Source organism: Euleptes europaea, chromosome 14, assembly GCF_029931775.1.
Source record: "Euleptes europaea isolate rEulEur1 chromosome 14, rEulEur1.hap1, whole genome shotgun sequence".
NCBI classification, from domain to species: Eukaryota; Metazoa; Chordata; class Lepidosauria; order Squamata; family Sphaerodactylidae; genus Euleptes; species Euleptes europaea.
In genome coordinates this window covers 32,459,895-32,483,324 of record NC_079325.1, presented here as the reverse complement: position 1 = coordinate 32,483,324, position 23,430 = coordinate 32,459,895, and the positions used below count along the sequence as shown (strand labels likewise).

At 45.6% G+C, this 23,430-nt stretch overlaps 1 protein-coding gene across 1 annotated transcript in view; it reads left to right on the top strand.

The window, feature by feature from the left end:
• ADD2 (adducin 2) overlaps positions 1-23,430 on the top strand; it is a 57,519-nt gene that overhangs the window by 10,143 nt on the left and 23,946 nt on the right. The window contains exon 2 of the mRNA XM_056860406.1: positions 23,199-23,410. Coding sequence (XP_056716384.1) covers positions 23,228-23,410 — 183 coding nt within the window. The 5' untranslated portion in view covers positions 23,199-23,227. The remainder of the gene's footprint in view (positions 1-23,198; positions 23,411-23,430) is intronic.

Here is a 23,430-nt window from a genome sequence, read left to right as displayed (position 1 = left end):
ACTGAGCTGTCACATCCAGGAGACCCACAGTAGATGTGCAAAGGGTGCATTTTTAATTTGCTCTCTACAGAGCTACCTACCATGGTAAACAGCCCCAGTCAGATAACACTATTGGCACATGGAAATTCAGTTGGAAGGAGGGAAATGGTGTCCAGGAATAAGATGTTCCTAGAGTGCAGTTAGAGGCATGAAGGAACCACAATCAAATATAGCTTAAAAGCAGCTACGAGGGCACCCAGTTTGGATGATTATGGGGTGGGAAGGAGGGCTAACTCTTTCCCAAACAGCTGTTTAACCCCCCTGGGGGAGAGAAATTATTGTTTTCTCTACTGAGGGAGAGGGTTGACCCCCATGTTCCAGCACCATGGTCCTATTCTGAATTCACCCCCTCCTCGGCAGCTTTTTGGTAACCTTTAAAGATGGAGGACCTCTAGGGTTGCCAGCTCCAGGTTGGGAAATACCGGGAGATTTTTGGGGTGGAGCCTGAGGAGGGTGGGGTTTGGGGATGGACTTCAATGCTCTAGACTCCAATTGTCAAAGCAGCCATTTTCTCCAGATGAACTGATTTCTATTGGCTGGAGAACACTTGTAATAGTGGGAGATCTCCAGCTAGTACCTGGAGGTTGCAACCCAAAATCAAAGCACTTCCGTGCCAATACCACGAGGTTAGGAAATCAGCACAGGAACGATACAGTACAAAATAACAACTATATTGACTCCTTTGCGAGTACTAGGTAGACTACGGTAAATTACATTGGAGACGCGAACAGAAAGATCCTTTATTTGCAGCTGTGAGTGTCAGGTGGAATTTAGACAAGCTACTGTTGGCTACACTTGGGAGTATCCTACGGGAACCAGTGAATTGACCATATGTTGCATGATACTTTATTACTTTGGAAACTTGTAAATATGCTATAATCTTTATGCTATTTTAAAATTATTTATACTGTTAGAATTTATATCAACATGTTGTATTTGATGTAGGAATAGAATTGGGGCTGAAGAAATATCCTTGAAACGGCCGTCCCCCATCTTCACCTTCTATTATGAAGATTCAATGATTATTCATACATGTACCTTATGGACTTATTTAATGAGAAATTCCTACAAATATATTGAGAAAACCATATTGCATTGAGACTGCATCGAACGTTGAATGTATATTTTGTATATATTTGTTACAAGTGCTACTTATGTGTATTCCCACTTGCTTGTTTTTGCATGGTTAAACACAATATAGTTGTTATTTTGTACTGTATCGTTCCTGTGCTGAGTACCTGGAGGTTGGCAGCCCTAAGGACCTCCCATGTGGTGTCTAGTGGGTTTTCAAAACTTAATATTGTGCACATGCAGTCCCCTACCCGATGGGACAAATAATGCCCCCCATAGCCATGCTGGATCAGGAAAATGGGACAGGGAGGAAAGCTGAAGCCCCTCCTCACCCATATCATAGTCCCAATCTGAAGCAGGCCCCGCGGAATTGCGCTCCCATGGGGAATGTACAGCTACTGTCTGACTACAAATCCCTGTGGCAGCCACAAGTTAAATGTAATGTCTAGTTTGGTCCTCAGCTTTTCCAGCCAAACTGGCAACATTCTGTTCCCACGCAAGTTCTCTGAGCAACTGAGCCACCATGAGCCATCCAACCAGTTCAGGCAATTGATGTTGGAGGTTTCAACGCCACAAGCACAAAGCAGTGTAGATTGAAAAACTTACTTCATTCCTAAAACATATGACTCCCTTGAAGCCGTAGACTTTTGGAGTTACTGTTTGAAGACAGTGAACTGCAATGAATTCTGAGAGCCAGGATGGTGTAGTGGTTAAGAGCGGTGGTTTGGAGCAGTGGACTCTGATCTGGAGAACCGGTTTTGATTCCCCACTCCTCCACATGAGCGGCAGAGGCTAATCTGGTGAACTGGATTTGTTTCCCCACTCCTACACATGAAGCCAGCTGGGTGACCTTGGGCTAGTCACACTCTCTCGGCCCCACCTACCTCACAGGGTGTCTGTTGTGGGGGAGGGAAAGAGAAGGTGATGGTAAGCTGGTTTGATTCTTCTTTAAGTGGTGGAGAAAGTCAGCATATAAAAACCAACTCTTCTTCTTCTTTCAAGTCTTCATCAGAGTCTGCCTCCCTTCCCTTATCTCTCTTTCAGAAAGCTTTAGCTGGCTGTGTATTAAATTTTGCATAATAAGGCAATAGATGCCCCTGGGAGGAAAAAGGCCAGAGTGGATTTGTGATGGCCCCAGGGATAAATCTGTTATATCTGATATGAATAAATGCTTGAATCCAGAGTGCCAGGTAAGAGGCAACTGTAGTAATCCACGTGCTCAGCAATGTATAATCATAAAATGTTAAATGTTACGATTGAGCTTCCATTAACTGTATCTAATACTTCTTATCGTTCTGGATTTGTGATGCAATACAATATGAGGGGTGGGCCTGTTAGACATAGCAGGCGGCATTGTGCTCTTGTTATATGTGATTAAAATATGTCCCTTTTGATGACTTCACTGGCATTCTGCCAGGGGGCTTCAGGGTCTCTCCTGATTTGCATGAAACAGAGAAGGAGTACAGCTGCTGTTCTCTGTACTCGTCTGCTCTGATTTCCTCCACTTTTTAAAATGAGCCTCACACCACTGTATGTCAAAACAGTCCTCTCTGTAAGGGTGGACTCTGTCGTTCTTTTCTTTTCTTAAAAAAAAACTGGAGTGGAATTATGTAGGAATAAGTCATACCAGATAATCAGCCTGCCAAATTAATCATCTTGGCATTTTATTTTCTCTCTCTTATATTTGTAGTTGTTAGAAAATTAAAGCTGAAACAAAATAAATGAATAATAACCTGATGATCAAATTTGCTACTGATGTTGTGAAACTGGAAATATGTATTGCTGTAAAGGGGAAATTGAGCTTTATAGGGGGGAAAAGGGTCTTGCAGAATTTCCTACCACACCCATGGGGCCCAATGACACGCTTCCCCCCAATCTGTGATCATGTGTGTTGCAAGTGCAATGCTGGGAACTTAGTTTCCAGGTGGATGGGCCCAATTTGGATTGGGACCATGGTCAATGGAGTAAGGAGGCTTACCGGTATACCTTCTTCTACCTACCCACCCATGCTTTTTCCCCAACATGAAATAGCTCCAGGGGGCTGCTTTTTGCCCCAATGGAGCCTTCGTGTATAGTGATAGGGTACACCTAGTTTTACTTAACAGGGCAAAGGGTGTTCCCCTTGAGGCTATTGCAAGTCAGGAAAACAGTATGAGAAAAGGCATAATCCCTCCCAGTGGCCCTGATCCAAACCGGGGCCCCATTCAATTTTGTTCCCAGCACGAAACTCAAAATACCCATCTGATTGTGTGGACCTGGGGGAAAATGTAATATATACTTGGGCCCCCAGTCTGCTGCCAACTCCTAAAGAATATTTCATTGCATGGAAAGATTAACAAAACTACTTTGTGTAGGTACAGAGTGAAGCTAAGGGTCTGGATCCAATAAGCCACTTATGGCAGCTGCGGTGCACGTAGTCAGTTTTGAAACTAAAGTAGTCCGCTGGTCCTAGGTTTTGATCATGGTTGTTTCTATTACATCTATATCCCGCCTTTCTTCCATCATGGTTCTCAGGAGCCCTCCCCTCCAGGCAATCAACCCAATCCTCCCTGGCTTCAGCAACCCTGTCATGTGCCTTGAATGATACTCTAGTTGGAACAGTTTTCTAAACGGCTCATTCCGAATTAGATTGGATACAGTTGCAGTAGATGCTAACTTGTTACGATGAACCACACTGTCCTTTAAACATAGAATGCAATTGGAGGAGAGGTCTGTCTGTGGAAATCAGCTGTGACAGCTAAGTGGAACCTCCGTGTTCAGAGACAGTATACCTCTGGATACCAGGCAATGGGAATAAGCAAAAGCATAAGGCCACCTGTATACCAGGTAATGGGAATAAACAAAAGGGTAAGGCCATCGGCTTCTTGCTCTGCCTTCTTGCTCTTCCCCAGGGGCAGCCAGCTGGCACGGGAAAAAGAATACCAGAATCTAGCAGGACAGGTCATTTGTTCATAAGTGCATCCGTTCTCATCAGACAAATGTTGCCGTGCGGCCTTGAAGAACAAACAATGTGCTCTGTGAACAGTCATCATTTCCATATTCACTGAATGGATTTCTAATGCCTCTTTGCTGCAGTAATTCGTTTCAGTTTTAATGGAATGGTTTTCTCTTGTTTGTTAACTGCGTGTCTAATTAATATGCTGTCTCTGAAGCGTTGTGTCCAGCAATCTCACAAAACTGGTGGAATAAATAAATGAAATGATTAATTACTTTCAGCAGGGCTGATGCACAAACGCGTTGGTGGACAGGGAGAGCCTTCTGTTCTAACACAGCTCCTGTTTACTTATAGGGGTCTTGTACAAGAAAGCTTTCCCACAGATCACAGGCCATGGGCAGCAGGGAGTCCCTTAAAGGCACCCCCCCCCCATTCCAACTAGCACTTCCTGGAGCTCCTGTTTTTTATCCTCGGGGCAATCCTGTGAGGTAGGTCAGGATGGGAGAGAGTGACTGGCCCAAGATCACCTTGCAAGATTCATGGCAGTGTAGGGATTTGATCCTGAATCTTCAAGACCCAGTGTGCTAACTACTGTGCTACACTGCTTCTCAACCTGAGGCAGCCTTGTCACGCCTTGCTGCACGGTAAAACCACCTTTGTGTGGCAGCAGAGTGTCAAAAACTTGTTGCCTAGGCAATGAGTGATGCAAACTGACCACACTTATATGGCGGCAAAGGACTTGTGTGTGGGGTGGGGGGGGGGCTTCTCCTTGCTACACAGTCTTTGCTTAGCAATCCTGAGTTTTGCTTAGCAGTGAGGAAGAGTTTGGATAGGACTGGAGAAGAGTGACTGCCTTTCCTCTTGCTGGTGATGGCTTGCCAGAATCATAGAGTTGGAAGGGACCACCACGGTCATCTAGTCCAATGCAGGAAATTCACAACTACCCCCACACAGACACACACCAGTGACTTCTACTCCATGCCTAGAAGATGGCAAATGACCCCTCCAGGATCCCTGACCAGTCTGGCCTGGAGGAAAATTGCTTCCTAACCCCAAAGTGGCGATCAGCGTTACCCTGGGCATGTAAGAAGGGCCACAAGAGCCAAGCACTGACACAACTCTTCCTGCCTGCCCTCCCATGATCTGCCTAAGTTAAAAGAATCAGCATTGCTGTCAGATGGCCATCTCTAGCCTCTGCTTAAAATCCTCCAAAGGAGAGGCTACCACCTCCCAAGGAAGCCTGTTCCACTGATGAACCGCTCTGTCAGAAAGTTCTTCCTAATGTTTCGCCGTAAACTCTTTCGGTTTAATTTCAACCTGTTGGTTCTGGTCCGACCTTCTGGGGCAACAGAAAACAACTCGGCACCATCCTCTACCTGACAGCCCTTCAAGTACTTGAAGATGGTTATCATATCCCATCTCTAGCAAAAGTTGAAAACATCCCCCCTCTCCCAACAGCAGCCAGAGAGGCTGGGCTACACAGATAACTTCTGCTCCAGGAAGGTCATTTGTGCACAGGGTTGCTGACAGGCCTGGAGAAAACTGTCCTGCCCCTTTAACAAAGGATTGATGTATGGAAATGGATAGCTGAAGCTTCTCAAGCCATCCAGGGTAAATAACAACACCAGATAACTAAAATCCCACTAAGCTTCTGTTAAAGGGACAAGACACTTTTCTCCAAGCCTGTCGGCAGCCCTATTCATACACCCTCTATAATAATTTGTTTGAGATGTTTATCGCAAGTATGTAAGGGAGCAGAGGGCCAAACTGTAGGTGCCACCAGCAGCATTTGGGTGGGTGGTTCAGTTGCAAAAGTGTTAGGGAGGTGAGAGGAGATGAGCAACCCATCTCCACCCCCATCGCATTGCTAGTCCCTGCACCCCCTTTCTCCATGTTTTCTACTTCTGGTTTGTGTTGCTCCCCCACCTCCACACACTTCTCCTAGTTGGGGCTCTGTGGGGGCAGGAAGACACAGGTGAAAAAATGGTTCCACACCTGTTTGCTTTTCAAGCTGGGCTCCAATAAGTTCTTTCAACAGCTCTGTCAATAGAACTGGGGCAACTCCTTGGCTAAATGTATGTTGCTTTTGTGTACCACCCTGAAAAATTCAGCCACTGTGGCAAATGTATCCACCACTTTGTGCCCATGGGGGGATACAGCACCGATTGTCTCCATTCCACCAGTATTTGGGCATCTGCCTAAGGCAGGATGTACCGGGATCACCTGACACAGCCCATGTCCCAATTATCACAAGTCTGGGGAACACTGGGTTAAGCTGCGATAGGGCAGAAGATTGGACTAGACCATCTGACATGAAAATTCTTTCCACCCCCAAAGATGCTGTAATAGCTCTGAAAATTGGCTATTGCACCCACGAGCAGGCAGCCCTCTGCCTCTGTCAGCCATCGCCTGCCGGTCCAAGCGGCTCTGTTAAGTGGCAAGATCAATGCAGGAAGCAGAAGCAATTTGAAGTGCAGGCTGGGGGATCAAAAGGCAATTGTGCCTCTGGATCTGTGAAGCCCACAGACCCGGCTTTGTGTTTCCAGCCCCCTCAGTGCTAGGACAGCCTCTCCTGTTGTACTGTTACCCCCAGGATACCCTTTTATTAAAGGTGTTGATGTGGCAACGGTGCTTGTTCAGGAATATGAGAGTAGGTGAAGCAACACTGGTGGTGTGTGTGTGTGTGGGGGGGTTCTTAGACATGACAGCCACAGTCTGAAGATGGAAGGACACTTCACTAACAGAGCAGCTCTAGAAAAGCGGTAGCAACCGGGTTCTTGCATATTACCATTCCCAGAAAGCCCCTGAAGTTTTGTTCATGGGGATCAGTGGACCCTTGGGAACAGCATTGGGGGTAAAGTGGGGGGGGTCTGCAGTGGGAGAGGGAAATTCAAAGAAATTGCCACCACCACCCTTCTGCAAAAAGGAATGCCCTTCACATGAACACATGAAGCTGCCTTAGACTGAATCAGACCCTTGGTCCATCAAAGTCAGCATTGTCTACTCATACCGGCAGCGGCTCTCCTGGGTCTCAGGCAGGGGCCTTTCACATCGCCTACTTGCCTAGTCCCTTTAACTGGAGATGCCGGGGATTGAACCTGGGACCTTCTGCATGCCAAGCAGATGTTCTACTACTGAGCCACAGCCCCTCACATGTAGTGTGAGTGTTTGTGTTCACACCTCCCACTGACTTCAGTTAAGCTTGCACAGGAGAGCCACAGCCCCCCCCCTCTTCCATTGGAGGTGCGTCTGAATTTAAACTTTGCTTATTCACTGGACATCTGGCTTAGATCCAACCTTTCTTTAAGGAGCATTCCTCCAGTTTAAGGAGAGTTACTCCAAGTTAAGCATCTCTCCTGTAAGAGGAAGGCTTCAAACGTGGTTCAGTGGTCTGGTAAGATAGGGGTAGGAGCTACCTTGATATCTTTATTGAACATATGATAAGCTTTATTTTCAGTATTTGGCAGCCTTTTATAGCTGACATGCCACGGGATTTTGTTTGACAGATTATGACATTTCATCAGGGGAAGGTGCTACGAGGATTAAAACCATTCAAAGACTATCCAATTTAAGGCATGTTAATACTTACACTGTGCTCCACCCCTGGTTGGTTTCCAGATCTCTCCAAGTAGAATTCTATTGCACTATCGGATGCCCCACACTGTTGACTGTATTGATTTATTCTGTGTAATCCGCCTTGAGTCCCAGGGAGAAAGGCAGACTATAAATAACATAAATAAGTAAAGCAGCTGAATAGTGAGGCAAATTTTCATCCTAAAAATGTGAATTTTGCCACATTTCGGATTTAAAGAGTGAAAACAAAAAATATTTGCAAATGTTTCAGCTCGGAACAAATGACAGAAATTGCTTCTGAGTAGGGGATGGGTGACGCCTGCTGTTCCTACAGCAGTTTCAGGCTCAAGGGGCAGGATTCCCTGGGCTTGCGGGGGCACAGGTGAGTCCCTGGAAGCAGCTGGCCGTGGTGGAAGTACCCAGGTGTTCATACCGTGATGTCCACACTTCAGTGCTAACCCATTGGGACCACTGGGGCAGATGGCAGGAATGGACTGTGTGTGTCTGTTCTGCAGTTCTAGGCAAAACTCAGCAAAGGGACTCAGAGCAGTGCTGGTTCCAACAGTGAGGACTACAAAGGCAGGACTGGTGAGGGGTGGGACAGCATGGTGTAGTGGTTAAGAGCAGATGGTTTGGAGCGGTGGAGTCTGATCTAGAGAACCGGATTTGATTCCCCACTCCTCCACATGAGCAGCGGAGGCTAATCTGGTGAACTGAGTTGGTTTCCCCACTCCTCCAAAAGAAGCCAGCTGGGTGACCTTGGGCTAGTCACAGCTCTCTCAGCCCCACCTACCTCACAGGGTGTCTGTTGAGGGGAAGGGAAGGTGATTGTAAGCCGGTTTGATTCTTCCTTAAGTGGTAGAGAAAGTCGGCATATAAATACCAACTCTTCTTCTTGAATGGGAGCAGTCTGATGGGGTTGTGGATACTCATGGGATCTCTTTATATCTGGATTGGAGATTATCTGGCAGAGTTATCATGTCCTGTAAAGTCTCACTGTCATTTCTTGTCAAACTAGTTTTGCAGGTTTTTGGATGTAATATAAAGCGGGTTTGACCGGCGGCAAAAGAGTGTGCGTAGAAAGTGCAAAAAAATCTGTCACTCCACCTTCTGAAAAAGCTATTGCCTGGCTCCTGCACTGGTTGGAGAGCTTGCGAGAGGAGCTTATCACAAGGAAAAGCAGTGTGTTAATCTCTTTTGCCTCTTCCAAGCCAGCATTGCCTGAGATGTGCGGAAGCACTTGCACCAAACCCCAAAGCTTTTTGGCACAATTACCGCACATCAGCTACTGTTTAAATCAGTGGCAGGTTGGCACTAAACCCCAGTACGTGTCTGATGCAGCCAAGTCCCAAATAATGCATGACACCAGCATGGTGTAGTGGTTAGATAAAAGGTTGGACCGGTGTCTGGGAGAGCGAGGTACAAATCCCTGCTGTGTCATAGAAGCTTGCTGCGTGACTTTGGGTCAGTTGCTCTTTTTTAGCCTAAACTAACTTGCAGCACTGTTGCAAGGATAAAATGGAGGAGGAAGAGGAGAGTATGGGGTATCAATACCTAAACAAATGATAGTTTCGGGTTTTGTTGATGGCTGGAGGCATGAAGATTCATCACTACCACCATGGATGAAAGAAAGAAAATAAGCTTTCAAAAATGCGACTTATTTTTTTCTGCTATTTCCTTCCCCTGTACGTGACAGAAGAACAGACTGATCTGGGCTTCCTGATTAATTTTTAATAACTGTCTGAGCTACAGAGGAAATGTGGTTATTTCCAGCCTTCTACATGCAAAATTCAGTCTGTGAGTAGGAACTCTTAAAAGCAGGTTAATCTCTGAAAGCTCTCTGAGTCTTGGTCCAGATACAAGCACCTTCTCCTCCTCTTGCAACCAATAATCCCAGTTACTAGCTGCAGTTTTCCCATCAAGCCTCCTGAAGTTCCTTCTCCTGTCATTTCTTTCCAGCAGATTGAGCTTCAAAGGTGTACTTCCTCTGCCCAGGAAAGATCCATTTAGCTATCCAGCTGGTTGTGAACAGAAGATGATAGCACCAGCCATGTTATATAAATAAATGTAGATCTCTGCATTTCACACATCAGGGAAAGTGGAGTTCACAAATTCTTCAGAACAGAGGAAAAGATTTTCTACTCTTACCACAAGCCTCCTTTTCCTTGACATACACAGCATTTTGGATCTTCTGCTTAATGTACATGAACGGCTGACAGAGAAGGGCAAAAATGCTACCGTTTGTCTTCAAGGTGCCCAGTAAGGAAGTCACATAATCAGAAAGGGTTGCTTCTGTCTAGCTAGCTGGCTGTCCTTTTGGCCAGCTGTGTTTTATTTAACGTGAGACAGATGGAAGGGGCTCCCATCCTACAGAACACAGCTTATCTGTTACTGACCTTCTTTTCTTGCTGTGCAAGAAATCATACCTCTATCGTTTATGGGTTTTATTTGGAGATTTTAGTTGTGTTCAATTGTGATGTTGTAAATTGGCCTTTTCATTCATTCCACTTTGTTGTTTTGCTCCTCGAGGAGATTCCTTAGACAATAATGCTCCACTTAGAATAGAAAGGGATTTTCTCTGTGTTTCTTTGGCAATCCGAAATCTCTTCTTTATTGTCTCTGTGCCGATAGCTCTGGTCACATGGCCCAACATAATGTTTTTGTTTTGCTCATTTGATGTGTCACTTACAAGCTCTGTGCTTATCCAGTCATAAGAGATAGGGAAGGACAAATCCATCAAACGTTGTTACGCCTGAACTGAAATAATCGGTCTATCCTTGAAAAATGTTCTTATTCTTCAAACAGAAAGGTAAAACCTCACAAACTGCAAATAGAGTGGTGGGGAGCTGTAGAAGACACCCACGCTAAATGGTGAGGGGATATAGTTCAGGGACACGCCACATGGCTTGTATGCGAAAGGTCCCCTGGTTCGATCCCTAGCATCTCCTACTATGGGCTCTTCTCTACCGCTATTGTTCTTGTATAATGCCATCTAGCCAACTTGTTGTTAGAGTGATGAGGGGACTTTTCCATTAGGGTACTGGTGATGCAGGCTCAGAAAATGTGGAGAGTAGTTATGACTTGTCTGCAAAGCATTTTGTGTGTGTGTGTGGGTGTGGGTGTGGGGGGATATTCTTATCTGCTACCATTTGGGTGCCACTAGTTTTACAGGTCACAGTGGCTTGGATGCATTTTAGGTACCAAGGCATAAAAAAGTAGACAAGTTCTTTGAATGCATGCAGCCAGCCACTTCTGTGTTTCATCCTTGCCTGTTTTGGCATGTCTTGCACCATCCTGCCCAAAAGGATTGTCTTGTTGGGTCCAGGGGACAATGAATGTTTTATTGTGGGGAGGCTTGGGTATCAGCCATCTCAAAGGAGGCAGTCATGAAAACCTTGCAAAAGTCATGAAAACCTCTGAGCAAAAGTCCTTGTGGTTGAACCACTGTCTAATTCACTAGCTAAGTCTCTCCTTGAAAGCAAGATGTGGCCATTCTCAGATTGTATCCAGGTTTGAGATTGGAATGCTGCTGGGGAAAGGGTCCTGCCTCCCCTACACCATTTTCTCACACAAAAATGGTCATTGGGAGGAGCTGTTTCCTCGTTTTTGCTGCTCCACAATGAAGAAGTAACTTCTCTCCAGCACCATTTTGGCACAAGAAAATGGCTGTGGGGGATGAGGAGCCCCCCCCCAGTAGCCAAGACATTCTGAGCCAAGACATGGGAACCCTAGAAGAGCCAACCAAGAAGTGTCAAGGTCCTTGCCTGGCTACTTGTTTGGTCTATTGCCTGATAACAGCAGCCTTGAGAGAAACATCAACTTTTTACCACCATTTTTTCCCTCCCAGACAGAAAAAGCTTCATCTGCGAAATTTCTTACTTTTTATTTTATCATTCCAAAAAAATCTATAAATTATGTTGCATGATCTATAAATTACGTTGCATGAAAGATATGCCGTTATAACACATTTTATACACAGTAGACCAAATGCACAATCAATCATTCTGAAAGAGTTGTGTCATTTCTGCCGCTGTCCCAGAGCTATCTCTGGTGTAGAGCTCTTTGGAGGAATGGCAAAAATGCCTTCCTGATGTTCTCGGCAGCCATTGTCCTGTCCCACCTTGAAGAACACTGTTGCCGCCTGGATTGGTAATTTACATTAACTTTACCCTCCCCAAACTTGTATAGTAACATAGTATTCCCAGATTTTGTCTAGTTCCAAACCTGAATTGAAGGTAAAATATATTTTTTCTAAATGGTTACAGCCTGCTGAATTAAGAGCCCCGTGGCGCAGATTGGTAAGCGGCAGTACTGCAGTCAAAAGTTCTGCTCATGACCTGAGTTCGATCCCGACGGAAGTCGGTTTCAGGTAGCTGGTTCAAGGTTGACTCAGCCTTCCATCCTTCCGAGGTTGGTAAAATGAGTACCCAGCTCGCTGGGGATAAAGGGAAGATGACTGGGGAAGGCACTGGCAAACCACCCCGTACACAAAGTCTGCCTAGGAAACGTCGGGATGTGACGTCACCCCATGGGTCAAAAATGACCCGGTGCTTGCACAGGGGATCTTTACCTTTTTACAGCCTGCTGAACATCTGCGTATCAGGCTGCTAGGAATGACAAAAAAGCAAAGCCAGTAACAAAGAGCTGGCACTAAGTCACAAAGACTGACCTCAATGACTTACAGAATGTACCATTTGGAGAAGGGGATATAGTCAAGCGATATTAGCAATAGCTATCAAGAGCTTGAGGTTTATCCAAAGCTGAAATCTTGAAGAGTCTTGTGATTTGGTTCTCGTAGGTTATTTTAAGGAGTCTTGTGATTCCTTAAAAATTGACACCTTAAAAACCAACATATATAACATGAAGAACCAGTAGTTTTTATATTTTCAAACTGAGATTGCCATTTTTCCTTCCTCAAGGCTTAGGTACAATTTGAAACCAGCATTGGCTGGGGAGGGCAGGGTATAACTTCAGTAAATCAAATCAACTAAGCCCTGAAGATCGTCTGTTCACGATGCAGGACTCGGTGATCTTAACTTTAACACTTGGGATGTCTCCCCCCCACCCATTTAAGAAAAATATCCAACCTAATGAACAGATTGGGTTGCACACTAGTGATACATTGGTTGGCCCTAGGGTTGCAAACCTCCAGGTAATAGCTGGAGATCTCCTGCTATTACAACTACAGCCGATAGAGATCAGTTCACCTGGAGAAAATGGCCGTTTTGGCAATTGGATCCTATGGCATTGAAGTCCCTCCACTCCCCAAACCCTGCCCTCCTCAGGCTCCGCCCCAAAAACCTCCCCCAAAAACCTGCAAAGAGGGACCTGGCAACCCCAGTTGGCCCTGTTAATAAGTATGCCATAGCTTCTGGCTTTGGATTTTTTATGGATATATGATCTCTGTACACTTCTTAGGGCAGAAGATTTTGTGAGCCAAAACCTATTTCATCAGATGTGTGAAATATTACGTTCAGTTGGCATCCAAAGCTGAATTCTTTAAAACCCCTTTGAGGGGTGTAGGCCTTGAGTGGCTTAACTTTGGCTAGATGAGGATCATAGTTTATGAAAACCAAATCATCTGAACTTGTCCAGGGCTCCTGACCCATTTTGACATCTTGCTGGTTTTTGGTTGGTGAAAGGCATTTTGTGTTGTGCTAAGAATTTATTTATGCCAAGGTTCTGCCACAGAATTTGTTTTCACTGCCAGACAGTCAGTTCTGGAGCATGGTCAGAGTGCCCTTCTCTCACCATTGGGTAACCATGGCCCACCCTTAAAACAAGTCAAACTGGGGTGGGGTGAGGTAGTTAGCAAATCTGCTTAACAGGCAAATGCAAAACTAGCAATCAAACAGGTTGGAATGGAAAGGAATACAAAATGTCTTAGTGTATTTTCTTCCTCCTTTAATTCATTAATGACCCAGATCCCTTCAGAGACCATTTTAATTCCACCAGCTGAAAAATAATCCCTCTGTGTGTTGCTGCTAGGCTGCTGTTTGAGGATGCTTTTTGAAGGCGCCTTGTAATGTGGAGTTGCTGGCAGCAGCTGAGAAAACCAGATGCAAGGTGGGGATGTGATGGAAGAAAAGAAGGGGATGGGGCAGGTTTGGCTAAAAGAGGTTCATCTTTAAGGAGTTCTGGGTCTCTTTAGCACATATAGCAAATCTACAGTGCTATCCTCAGCAGAATTACAGTTTTTATTCATGTTGTAAATAAGGCGTTGCCCTGACCTGGATGGCCCAGGCTAGCCCAATCTCGTCAGATCTCGGAAGCTAAGCAGGGTCAGCCCTGGTTAGTGTTTGGATGAGAGACCACCAAAGAATACCAGGGTTGCTCTTGCCTTGAAAACCCCATAAGGGGTCACCATAAGTCGGCTGCGACTTGGCAGCACTCTGTACACACACACTTTGCCAATCTGGTCTTTTTGAGCAAGGGTTCCTCTCAGTACTGTTTATCATTTCAACCGTTATGGTCAGAACAACTGCAAAATCCAAAATGGAACATTATCAACAGAAATTTTTTAAAATTTTTAACTAATGTTCCAAACAGAAAACCACCACCTAAACAAACAACAATAAAACAAACGTTTTTAAAAACAAACATAGAAACAATATAATAATAATAAAAAAACAGATGATCAGGAAGTGTGGTAGTCTTTCTCAAACTTATATGCCAAATCTAAGGAATATACTTCTTATTTTAAAGGAATATTTTTGTAACATTCTGTACTATAATCTAAATATTAGGGGGAGAAAGAAATGCCCTGTAGATTCTCTACTTTGGGCACCAAAATGCCTGTGCTATCCCTGCAGTGCTGCATTGCAGTTGTGGGTGTCTTTTTTTCCCCTCTTGGGGCTTAATGGGATGTATTTCTCATGGGGGAAATTGCACAGAAGTAAACCCCCTCCAGTTGCTTTTTTGCTGCTGTTATATGTTGGGGGATCCCCCAGCATCGTATAAACTTTGGTCCTTAGCTAGTGGGCTGAAACTGCTCACAGGAGGGGATGTCACCCACCTACAGAAGTTGCTCCGTGTTGCTTTTTGATTACTCTTGTTTATTGATCTGGGCAACATGCACGAGTCTCTTCATTCTGTGTTTGTTGGTGGCAGCTTGTAGAGCAGTTTTCTAGCATTTCCTTTGATTAGCCTCTGAAATGCTGACCCTGAAAACTGTTAGTTTTGTAGATTTTGGTTTTTTTAAAAAGCAAATAGAAAACAGACACTACTGAAAACCAGTGCCATCATCAGATCATACACTCCCATGTTTCATCATACTTTTTTTTACAGGTTTGCAAAGTCAACTTATATACTTTCCCTGTGCATGTACTTTCCTTATAAAACTGCAATCCTTACTGTTCCTATTGAAATCAGCAGGACTTACTTCTTGGTAGACACAGGTAGCATTAAGCTGCAAATCTTGTTAGTTTGGGGGGAAAGGAGGAGGAGTTAGTTCTGAATGATTGAGCAAGGACAGGATGGTCTTTAACATCCATTTAGCCACACAATCCCCGTTTTTTCTCCTTGATCATCTGCATGCAAACCCATTAAGAGAGCCAACAGTCAAACACAAGATTTTTCAACGGTGTTTTTGGTTGTAGCTTGCCCACTACTAACTCTGGAAGAGAAAAGTTTGCACTAGCAGGTAGAACAAATGAACACATGAAAGCAGTGCATTCTGGGTAAAGGCTAATGGGTGACATGATAATGAAAGCTCACTGAGAGCCATATGATTGATGCTCAGTTTAATTGCATTTATGGGTTTCAGCTGTCTTATTTGGCCATTTAGTTAATCCATTTTGAGGCCTGGCTAAACTAGTCATGTCAGTTTCAGAAAGATCACCTGATGTTTGTTACCAAAAGTGAGGTCCCTTGAGAAAGAGGTAAAGCCAGAAGGTCAAAACGGAAATCTTAAGGGCAGGTTATGACAGGGTTCCTAACCTGTCCTTGGAACCCAACACAAGGAATGTACAGTCACTGTCTGCGAAGGGTACCTGCAGAAGGAGAAGCCATACGGCTACTCTTCCCCCATTCCTTCAAATTCCTTCAAATGAGGTTGATGAAAGACAGCAAACCCAGCTGAAACTGACCACAAAACAGGCTCAGTACTGTCCGCCAGCCAGGTCTCGATCAAGTATGCCAGGTCAACATTTTCTTCCAAGATCAAGTCATGCCTGAGGGAATTCCTGTCTGTAACTCTGGGAAATCTTCAGGCCCCATCTGGAGATTGGCCACCCTAAAGTGCACAGAAAACTCTTGTGTGTGGAACTTCCGCTGCAAATGTGCATGCCTTTGCATTTGCAGCAGCGATGAAAATGGATTGTGGGAAGCCTTGGGATGGCAAAACAGTCTTACAGTGACTATATTACCTTTTGCATCATTTCACAATGCAACATCAACATCTTTTTGCTCATCATTGAAAGAGAGCCAACTTCACTCATCACAAGATGGAGCGGGGTTGCCAACCTCCAGGTGGTGGCTGGTGCTCTCCTGGGATTACCACTGATCTCCAGGCGACAGAGAACAGTTCACCAGGAGAAAATGGCCACTTTGGGGGCTGGACTCTATGGCATTATACCCCATTGAAGTCCCACCCAAATCCCACCCTCCTCAGGCTCTACCTCTAAAATCTCCAGGTATTTTCCATCCCAGAGCTGACAACCCTAAGATGGAAGGAGTTTGTGATTCGTGAAATGGGCCCAATTTCAGTATTTCATGTATCAAGATAGCTCACCTACTAACTACCCCTTCCCCCCGCCCCCAGCAACTGGCATTCCACCAGATAAGGGGCTAAACAGTCTCTTCCTTTTCCAGAGCCAGGAAGTAGCAGTGCAATCCTAAACAGATTTGCACCCCTCTAAATCTCTTGATTTCAATGGACTTAGAAGGATTGTAACTCTCTGGGATAGTTGCCTTCTTGGATCCAGCAACGCACAAGTGGAAACATAAATGGATTTAGCGCAGTTCTGCTTTTACACAATTCTGTACTATACCAATACTTTCCTCTCTATACATTATAGTAACCATAAATTGCTTACGTAAGATTTTGCACAACCAAAAATACAAGAGGAGAGAAATAAGCTTAGCTTAGAGCAAATGTCTAGTGCAGGCTTAAAAAAAAAAAAAAACTTGGGCAAGAGCCCTTGTGCAAGCAGAACTTTCTATACTGGTTCCAACCCATTGAGAGGAGAGTGAGATATGGTTTAATAACCAGAAGGTACTTACTGCCTTTTGTTGGAAGGAAAGGCTACTGTTAATATTATCTGTTTCATTCTCTATAGCAACAATTCAGAGAGCCAGGGTAATGTAGTGGTTAAGACTCTAATCTGGAGAACCGGGTTCGATTTCCCACTTCTCCCCACGAAGCCTGCTGGGTGACTTTGGGCCAGTCACACAGTTCTCTCCGAACTCTCTCAACCCACATGGAGGCAGGCAATGGCAAACCACCTCTGAACATCTTTTGCCTTGAAAACCCTATGAGGTTGCTATAAGTCAGCTGAGACTTGACAGCACTTTCCACAACCAGTAACAATTATCCGTTTTTTAAAAGTTTCATCATAACATCCATCATCAAAAGATTGCAGGGTGCACCTCTCATATCAGCATCAATGTCTTAGGCCAGCTGTAGAGATGCACCTGCCAACCCAAAGGGCCCTTCTCAGTTTGTTTTCCAAATATCATAAGAACATAAGAATGGCCATGCTGGATCAGACCCCAGGCCCATCAAGTCCAGCAGTCTGTTCACACAGTGGCCAAACCAGGTTGCCTCTAGGAAGCCCACAAACAAGATGACTGCAGCAGCATCCTGCCTGTGTTCCATAGCATTTAATATAATAGGCATTCTCCTCTGATCCTGGAGAGAATAGGTATCATGACTAGTGTTCATTTTGACTAGTAGCCATGGATAGCCCTATCCTCCATGAACATGTCCACTCCCCTCTTAAAGCCTTCCAAGTTGTTATTCAGCACCACATCCTGGGGCAGGGAGTTCCACAATTTAACTATATGTTGTGTGAAGAAAGACTTCTTTTTATCTGTTTTGAATCTCGCCCCCAGCTTCTGCAGTTGACCCCACGTTCTAGTATTATGAGAGAGGGAGAAAAGCTTCTCCATGTCCACTCTCTCCATACCATGCATAATTTTATAGACCTCTATCATATCTCCCTTTAACCGCCTTCTTTTCAAGCTAAACAGCCCTAAGAGTTTTAACCGCTTCTCATAGGGCAGTTGCTCTAGCCCCCTGATCATTTTGGTTGCTCTTTTCTGCACGATGCTATAGAAAGAATAGCAAAGCAGTTGAGAAGAACTGATGCCTTGGGAAAGACAATGCTCCAAGAGGCTTCTCAACTCTCATTAGTCCACCACTGTCTGCCTTTTCTTCCCACCCCCCTCCAACTCCTTTCCTGTAAAACCTCTAGCCCCCCCCCCATAGACAGCTGTGGTGCATCAAAGACGATCCCACTGATGCCTGCCACCTGGCATTATTTGATTTATTATTTGATTTCCAAAGCACCATATGCCAGAGCAAATGAGTCCCATGGAACCAGGCAGCTTCAAACTGGCACTTCTTTAATGGTGCTGCCATTGCAAACTTCCATATTGTGGTGAGTGATTTCCATTATCTGTCTCATGGTCTTCCATTCATGGCTCCTGTCTGTGTATTCTTTTTTCTTTTTCTTTTTTAGCAATGCACAGACGCCTATTGATTTGGGATCCTTGACCCTGAACAGAAGCAGACAACGGTCCCTCTGTGTATCATACAGCAACGAGAGTGTAGGCATGTGGTTCCCATCTTCATAACTGGGTAGCTGACAATATTCGAGCAGTCCAGGGCAACAGGCTGGTGAGAGCAGAAGTCCATTGGGTACCAGTTAGTCATTTCTTCCGAGTCGGAGCACTTAGAGAACGTTAAAGGAAACATGGCAAGGAATCAGTCCCAAGTGATACGTGTGTGCTCAAGGCCGCAGCCAGGGGGTAGGGGCTGGACTTGCAGGGTTTGTTCTCAGGACCAGAATTTCGGTCAGTTTTTGTACCTGGAGTGCGTAGAAGGGTCTTTGCTTTGTTGACCAGACAGGGGTATGAAGTCAAGTCTCTCAAGTTTTTATACTAGGCCTGAGCAAGCCGTAGGAGTCATCCTGTTTGCTAATTCGAGGGGCTGTTGTTACACATAATGTCAATATTCCTTCAGTCCTAAGAACTGCCTAGGTCCCTGGTTCACACCCAGGAGTCGTTGTGAAGATGGATGCGGTGTCTCAGCAAAACACTTCTAAAGCTGACCACAGAGTCAGTGTTGTATACTGGTTAGTCAGGGGCCCTAATCTTTTGAGCCTGTGAGTACCTTTGGACACAGCATGGTGGGCGCAGGCACAAAATGGCTGCCATAAAACAAATTGATGGCAAATTTCCAAATTGATGTTGTTAAGATAAAATGTAGGAGGGAAGAAAAATATGTACCCTTGGAGGAAAGGCAGGGTAATGTAACTCGTAGAGTAGGTGTGCCAACCTCCAGGTGGGACCTGGAGATCTCCCAGAATTAGAACTCCTCTCCAGACTACAGAGACCAATTCCCCTGGAGAAAATGGCTGCTTTGGAAGGTGGACTCTATAGCATTATATCCCATTGAGGTCCCTCCCTTCCCCAACCTGGAGCTGGCAACCCTAAATTGTAGAAACAGGCCTGTGTGTCCTCAGTAGGATTGCCAACCTCCAGGTGGGGCCTGGAGACCTTCCGAAATTACAACTGATCTCCAGACTGAAGAGATTTGTTCCCCTTGGAGAAAAGGACTGCTTGGGAGAGTGAACTCTATGCCCTTACCGGGAATGAGGACGGGCAATAAAAAAATAAAGTACAATTAATGACTAAACTGAAGCTATCGTATTTTGGTCATGTTATGAGACGACAAGAGTCACTGGAAAAGACAGTCATGCTAGGAAGGGCTGAGGGCAGCAGGAAAAGAGGAAGACCCAACAAGAGATGGATTGACTCAATAAAGGAAGCCACAGCCTTCAATTTGCAAGATCTAAGCAAGGCTGTCAAAGATAGGACATTTTGGAGGACTTTCATTCATAGGGTCGCCATGAGTCGGAAGCGACTTGACTGCACTTAACACACACACACACACACACACACACACACAATTAATGAGACTGCAGGCATTAGTTGTGCTGGGCTTGTGGATGAGGTTTCCAACCTCCAGGGACTAGCTGTGGATCGATCTCCTGCTATTACAACTGATCTCCAGTTGATAGAGATCAGTTCACCTGGAGAAAATGGCTGCTTTGGCAATTGGACTCTATGGCATTGAAGTCCCCTCCCCAAACCCTGCCCTCCTCAGGCTCCACCCCAAAAACCTCCTGCTGGTGGTGAAGAGGGACCTGCCAACCCTACTCGTGGAACTGAAATAGGGTTGCCAACTTTGGCCTAGAAAATTCCTGAAGATTTGGGGGCAGTATTCGTGGAGGGGAGAATTTAGGGAGGGATTTCACTTAGAATCTATGGTATATCGTAGAGTTAGCCGTCTGAAGCTGCCATTTTCCCCAGGAGAACTATCTCGGTAGTCTGGAGATCACTTGTAATTCTGGGAGAACTCCAGGTCCCACGTGGAGATTGGCTGAAAAGTGGGGTCAGTGGAACAGAAGGAGTCTCCCCCTAGCAGAAAAGCAAGTCTCTCATTCTCATAGGGTTGCCAGGTCCCTCTTCACCACCAGCGGGAGGTTTTTGGGGCGGAGCCCAAGGAGGGTGGGGTTTGGGGAGCGGAGGGACTTCAATGTCATAGAATTCAATGGCCAAAGCGGCCATTTTCTCCAGGTGAACTGGTCTCTATTGACTGGAGATCACTTGTAATAGCAGGAGATCTCCAGCTAGTATCTGGAAGTTGGCAACCCTACATTCTATTCATGCCTTGAAAATGGGCCAGCCATCATTTGGCAGATGTAGGGTTGCCAGTTAATTTGGATTGGTGGGCAATTGCCCGCCAATCCATCGACTGGCTCCGGAGCAAAGGTCACGTGTGTGGCTGCACGCGATGCAATTACGTCACTTCTGAGTTTATACCTGGAAGCGGTGCATTGCAATGGGCCGCTTTACCACTCAAACCCCCAAAACACTAGTTGGTACAATGGCCCGTTGCAATGCGCCACTTCTGGGTATAAACCAGAAGTGACGTGATCGCGTTGGACACGGCCACACGCGTGCAATCCCCCCCCCAGCTCTACCCTAAAAACCTCCGGCTGGAGGAGAGGGGGAACCTGGCAGCCGTAGGTAGATGGGATCTGTCTGCTGCATATTAGGCGGTCTTGAGGGCAGATGTGAAGGAGCGATCACTGTAGGGCAGGCTGTCTGTGGACAGGACGACAGCCAACCAAGCTAAAAGTGATCTGTGTCTGCAAAAATGTGCTCATGCAGCTGTATTGCATTGGCAACACAAAACAGCGTACTTGCAGGGACAATTCTTTCTGCCAGCCCCTATTGTGTAAAAGCTTCTAATGGTTCATCTGGCTCTGATGCCAGGGTTTTTGTTTTTTGGGGGGTGGGGATTGCAAGACTAACAGAGTGGGCAGGGCTGGCCCAAGGCTTTTCTACCAACCTTGGTGAATTGAAATCCTCCCCGCTTGGATAGAATAAAGTTACATGATTAACATTTCAAAAGGATACTGTTTTCTCATTTTTAAACACCTGTCCCTCTCTTCCTTCCTTTCCTTTCCTTTCTAGCTGTGCCAGAGGCCCAAGCAGAGGATAGATCTCCTACCATGCAGGCAGCATCAAACTTGGTGTCCTCAGTTATTCAGCCCAGTCTTGAGAAGCGCCATCAATAGCCTTGCTCCTTGCCTTAAATGAGCCGCTTTCCTTCAGCAGGAAACCTCTTCTAGCTTCCAACTCACTTTAATTCCGTGCAGATCTTTATTTTTAGGCGGCTGATACATCTGCGTAACTAGGCAACAGGAATGATGCCACTGCTTTGTGCGAGTGGGAGGCAGGGGAAAGCGATTCTGTTTTGCCAGTGATGGAAGAGGCCTTTATGGCACTGTGGTTTGGAACATGGTGGTGGTCGTTGGAGGATCATATTGTCTAAATTCAGGAACACCAAAGTAGGGCCCTTGATACCCTAGAAAGACACTGGAAATTGGGGAGGAGTGCAAAGAGGAAAGATGGGCTGGGAAGTGTTGCTGCTTCCTAGCATCCCCTCAAGTGCCCCTTTTCTTCTCGTTTCCCCTTCCTCTTGCATCTTTTGTAGCTGGTGATGTTATTCTATGACTTCCCAACTGCGTTTCGTGTTTCCACATATGTTAATTGCACGTGGGAAAGTACTTTCATGTGAAGGAGAATGAGCAACTTGTTCTTTAGTGAATCGACTCCCAGGGATTGAAATGCTGCGCTATAGTTCAGTGTTGAGAGGTACACTTTTGCCCTACCCAGGAGAACCATTATTATTTTATTTATTTAAAGTTTCCCTGCATTTATTTATTTATTTCCACTTATTACCCCCGCTCTCCCCAGCCAAAAACCAGGCTCAGAGCAGCATGATTGCCGGGAAGAGATTCTTCCTCTCCGCAGGCAACCAGCTCTTTGCAAGTCTTGGAGTCTTGCGGAGGGTCATTCCTCATGGCAGCTTCCGCTTATGGGCACCTTTTCTGGTTGGAAGCAAGACACTGCCATGCCTTTGCATTCAGGCAACACTGCAGGCCTGCCCCATTGGTTGTATTTAAACATAGAAGCTCTAATGTCTGGCAAGAACAGGGAATAGTAGCAGCAATGTATCATTTAAGAAGGGCTTTCTGTCAGCTCATTGCCCTTAAAGCTGCAATTGTTTGTGAATAAGCCTGCACCCTGTTTTTATTTCTGTCATCTTGGATGTGTATAAAACCCACCCAGTGCTGCTAAGAGCTGTTTCATTGCATTCATTGCCAAATATGAGGGGGGCTTTGTTAGACGACGAGTCAAAAATTCTGAAAACAAATTCTTATGCGGTGTGGGGGGGAAGAGAAAATGCAATGAACGAGGACAATGGGACAGTTTGGTTTCTAACCTGTGGTGAAGGATCTCTGTGGGTGTATTGCTCTATAAATGGCTGCCATTCATTCCTGAAGGAGAAAGCAGTAAAGAGCTGCATTGTGGGATCACCTGAGGGGTGGGGGTGCTTGCTTGCCACATTTGAAAGAGCCCGATTTTTGCCAGTAGGGATTTGGGGGAGGGTGCAAGACATGTCCCTTTAGGAGTCTCTGCAGTGATACAAGCCCTTCCTCTGTGTGCCGTCCACCATTCATACCTAGCCAAATGTCCATCATTCTAATGGGCAGAGTGGGTTCAGCGTGCACACACATACTGAGGCCCAGTGTAAGTATACCCAGCAGTGAGGGTTGATCCATCCAATGGGGGGCAGGGTTTGACCTTCCCCCACCGCTACCTGATCCCCTTGCAATGCTGTGCTTCCTCCCCATCCCTTGCATGGAAGAACGTCTGTCCTTCTGAGCTTCACACTGAATTCTCAAAGGTTGCTCATCTCCCACTAGAGTGTCACTATGTTAACAAAACTTCTGTTACTGGAGAGAAAATCATCAATGGAGCCTTTTTTGTCTCCCTGCAGGTCCCCCAAAGCAAACTATAGATTCCAAGATGAGCAACGAAACCATCCCCGAGGAAGTCTCCTCCTTGCCCTCCCAGGGCCAGCATTACTTTGACCAGTTCTCAGAAGATGACCCCGAGTACCTGCGCATCAGGAACATGGCCGCTGACCTCCGCCAGGATTTCAACCTGATGGAACAGAAGAAAAGGGTCACCATGATTCTGCAAAGCCCTGTGAGTACCTTCTACCTCAG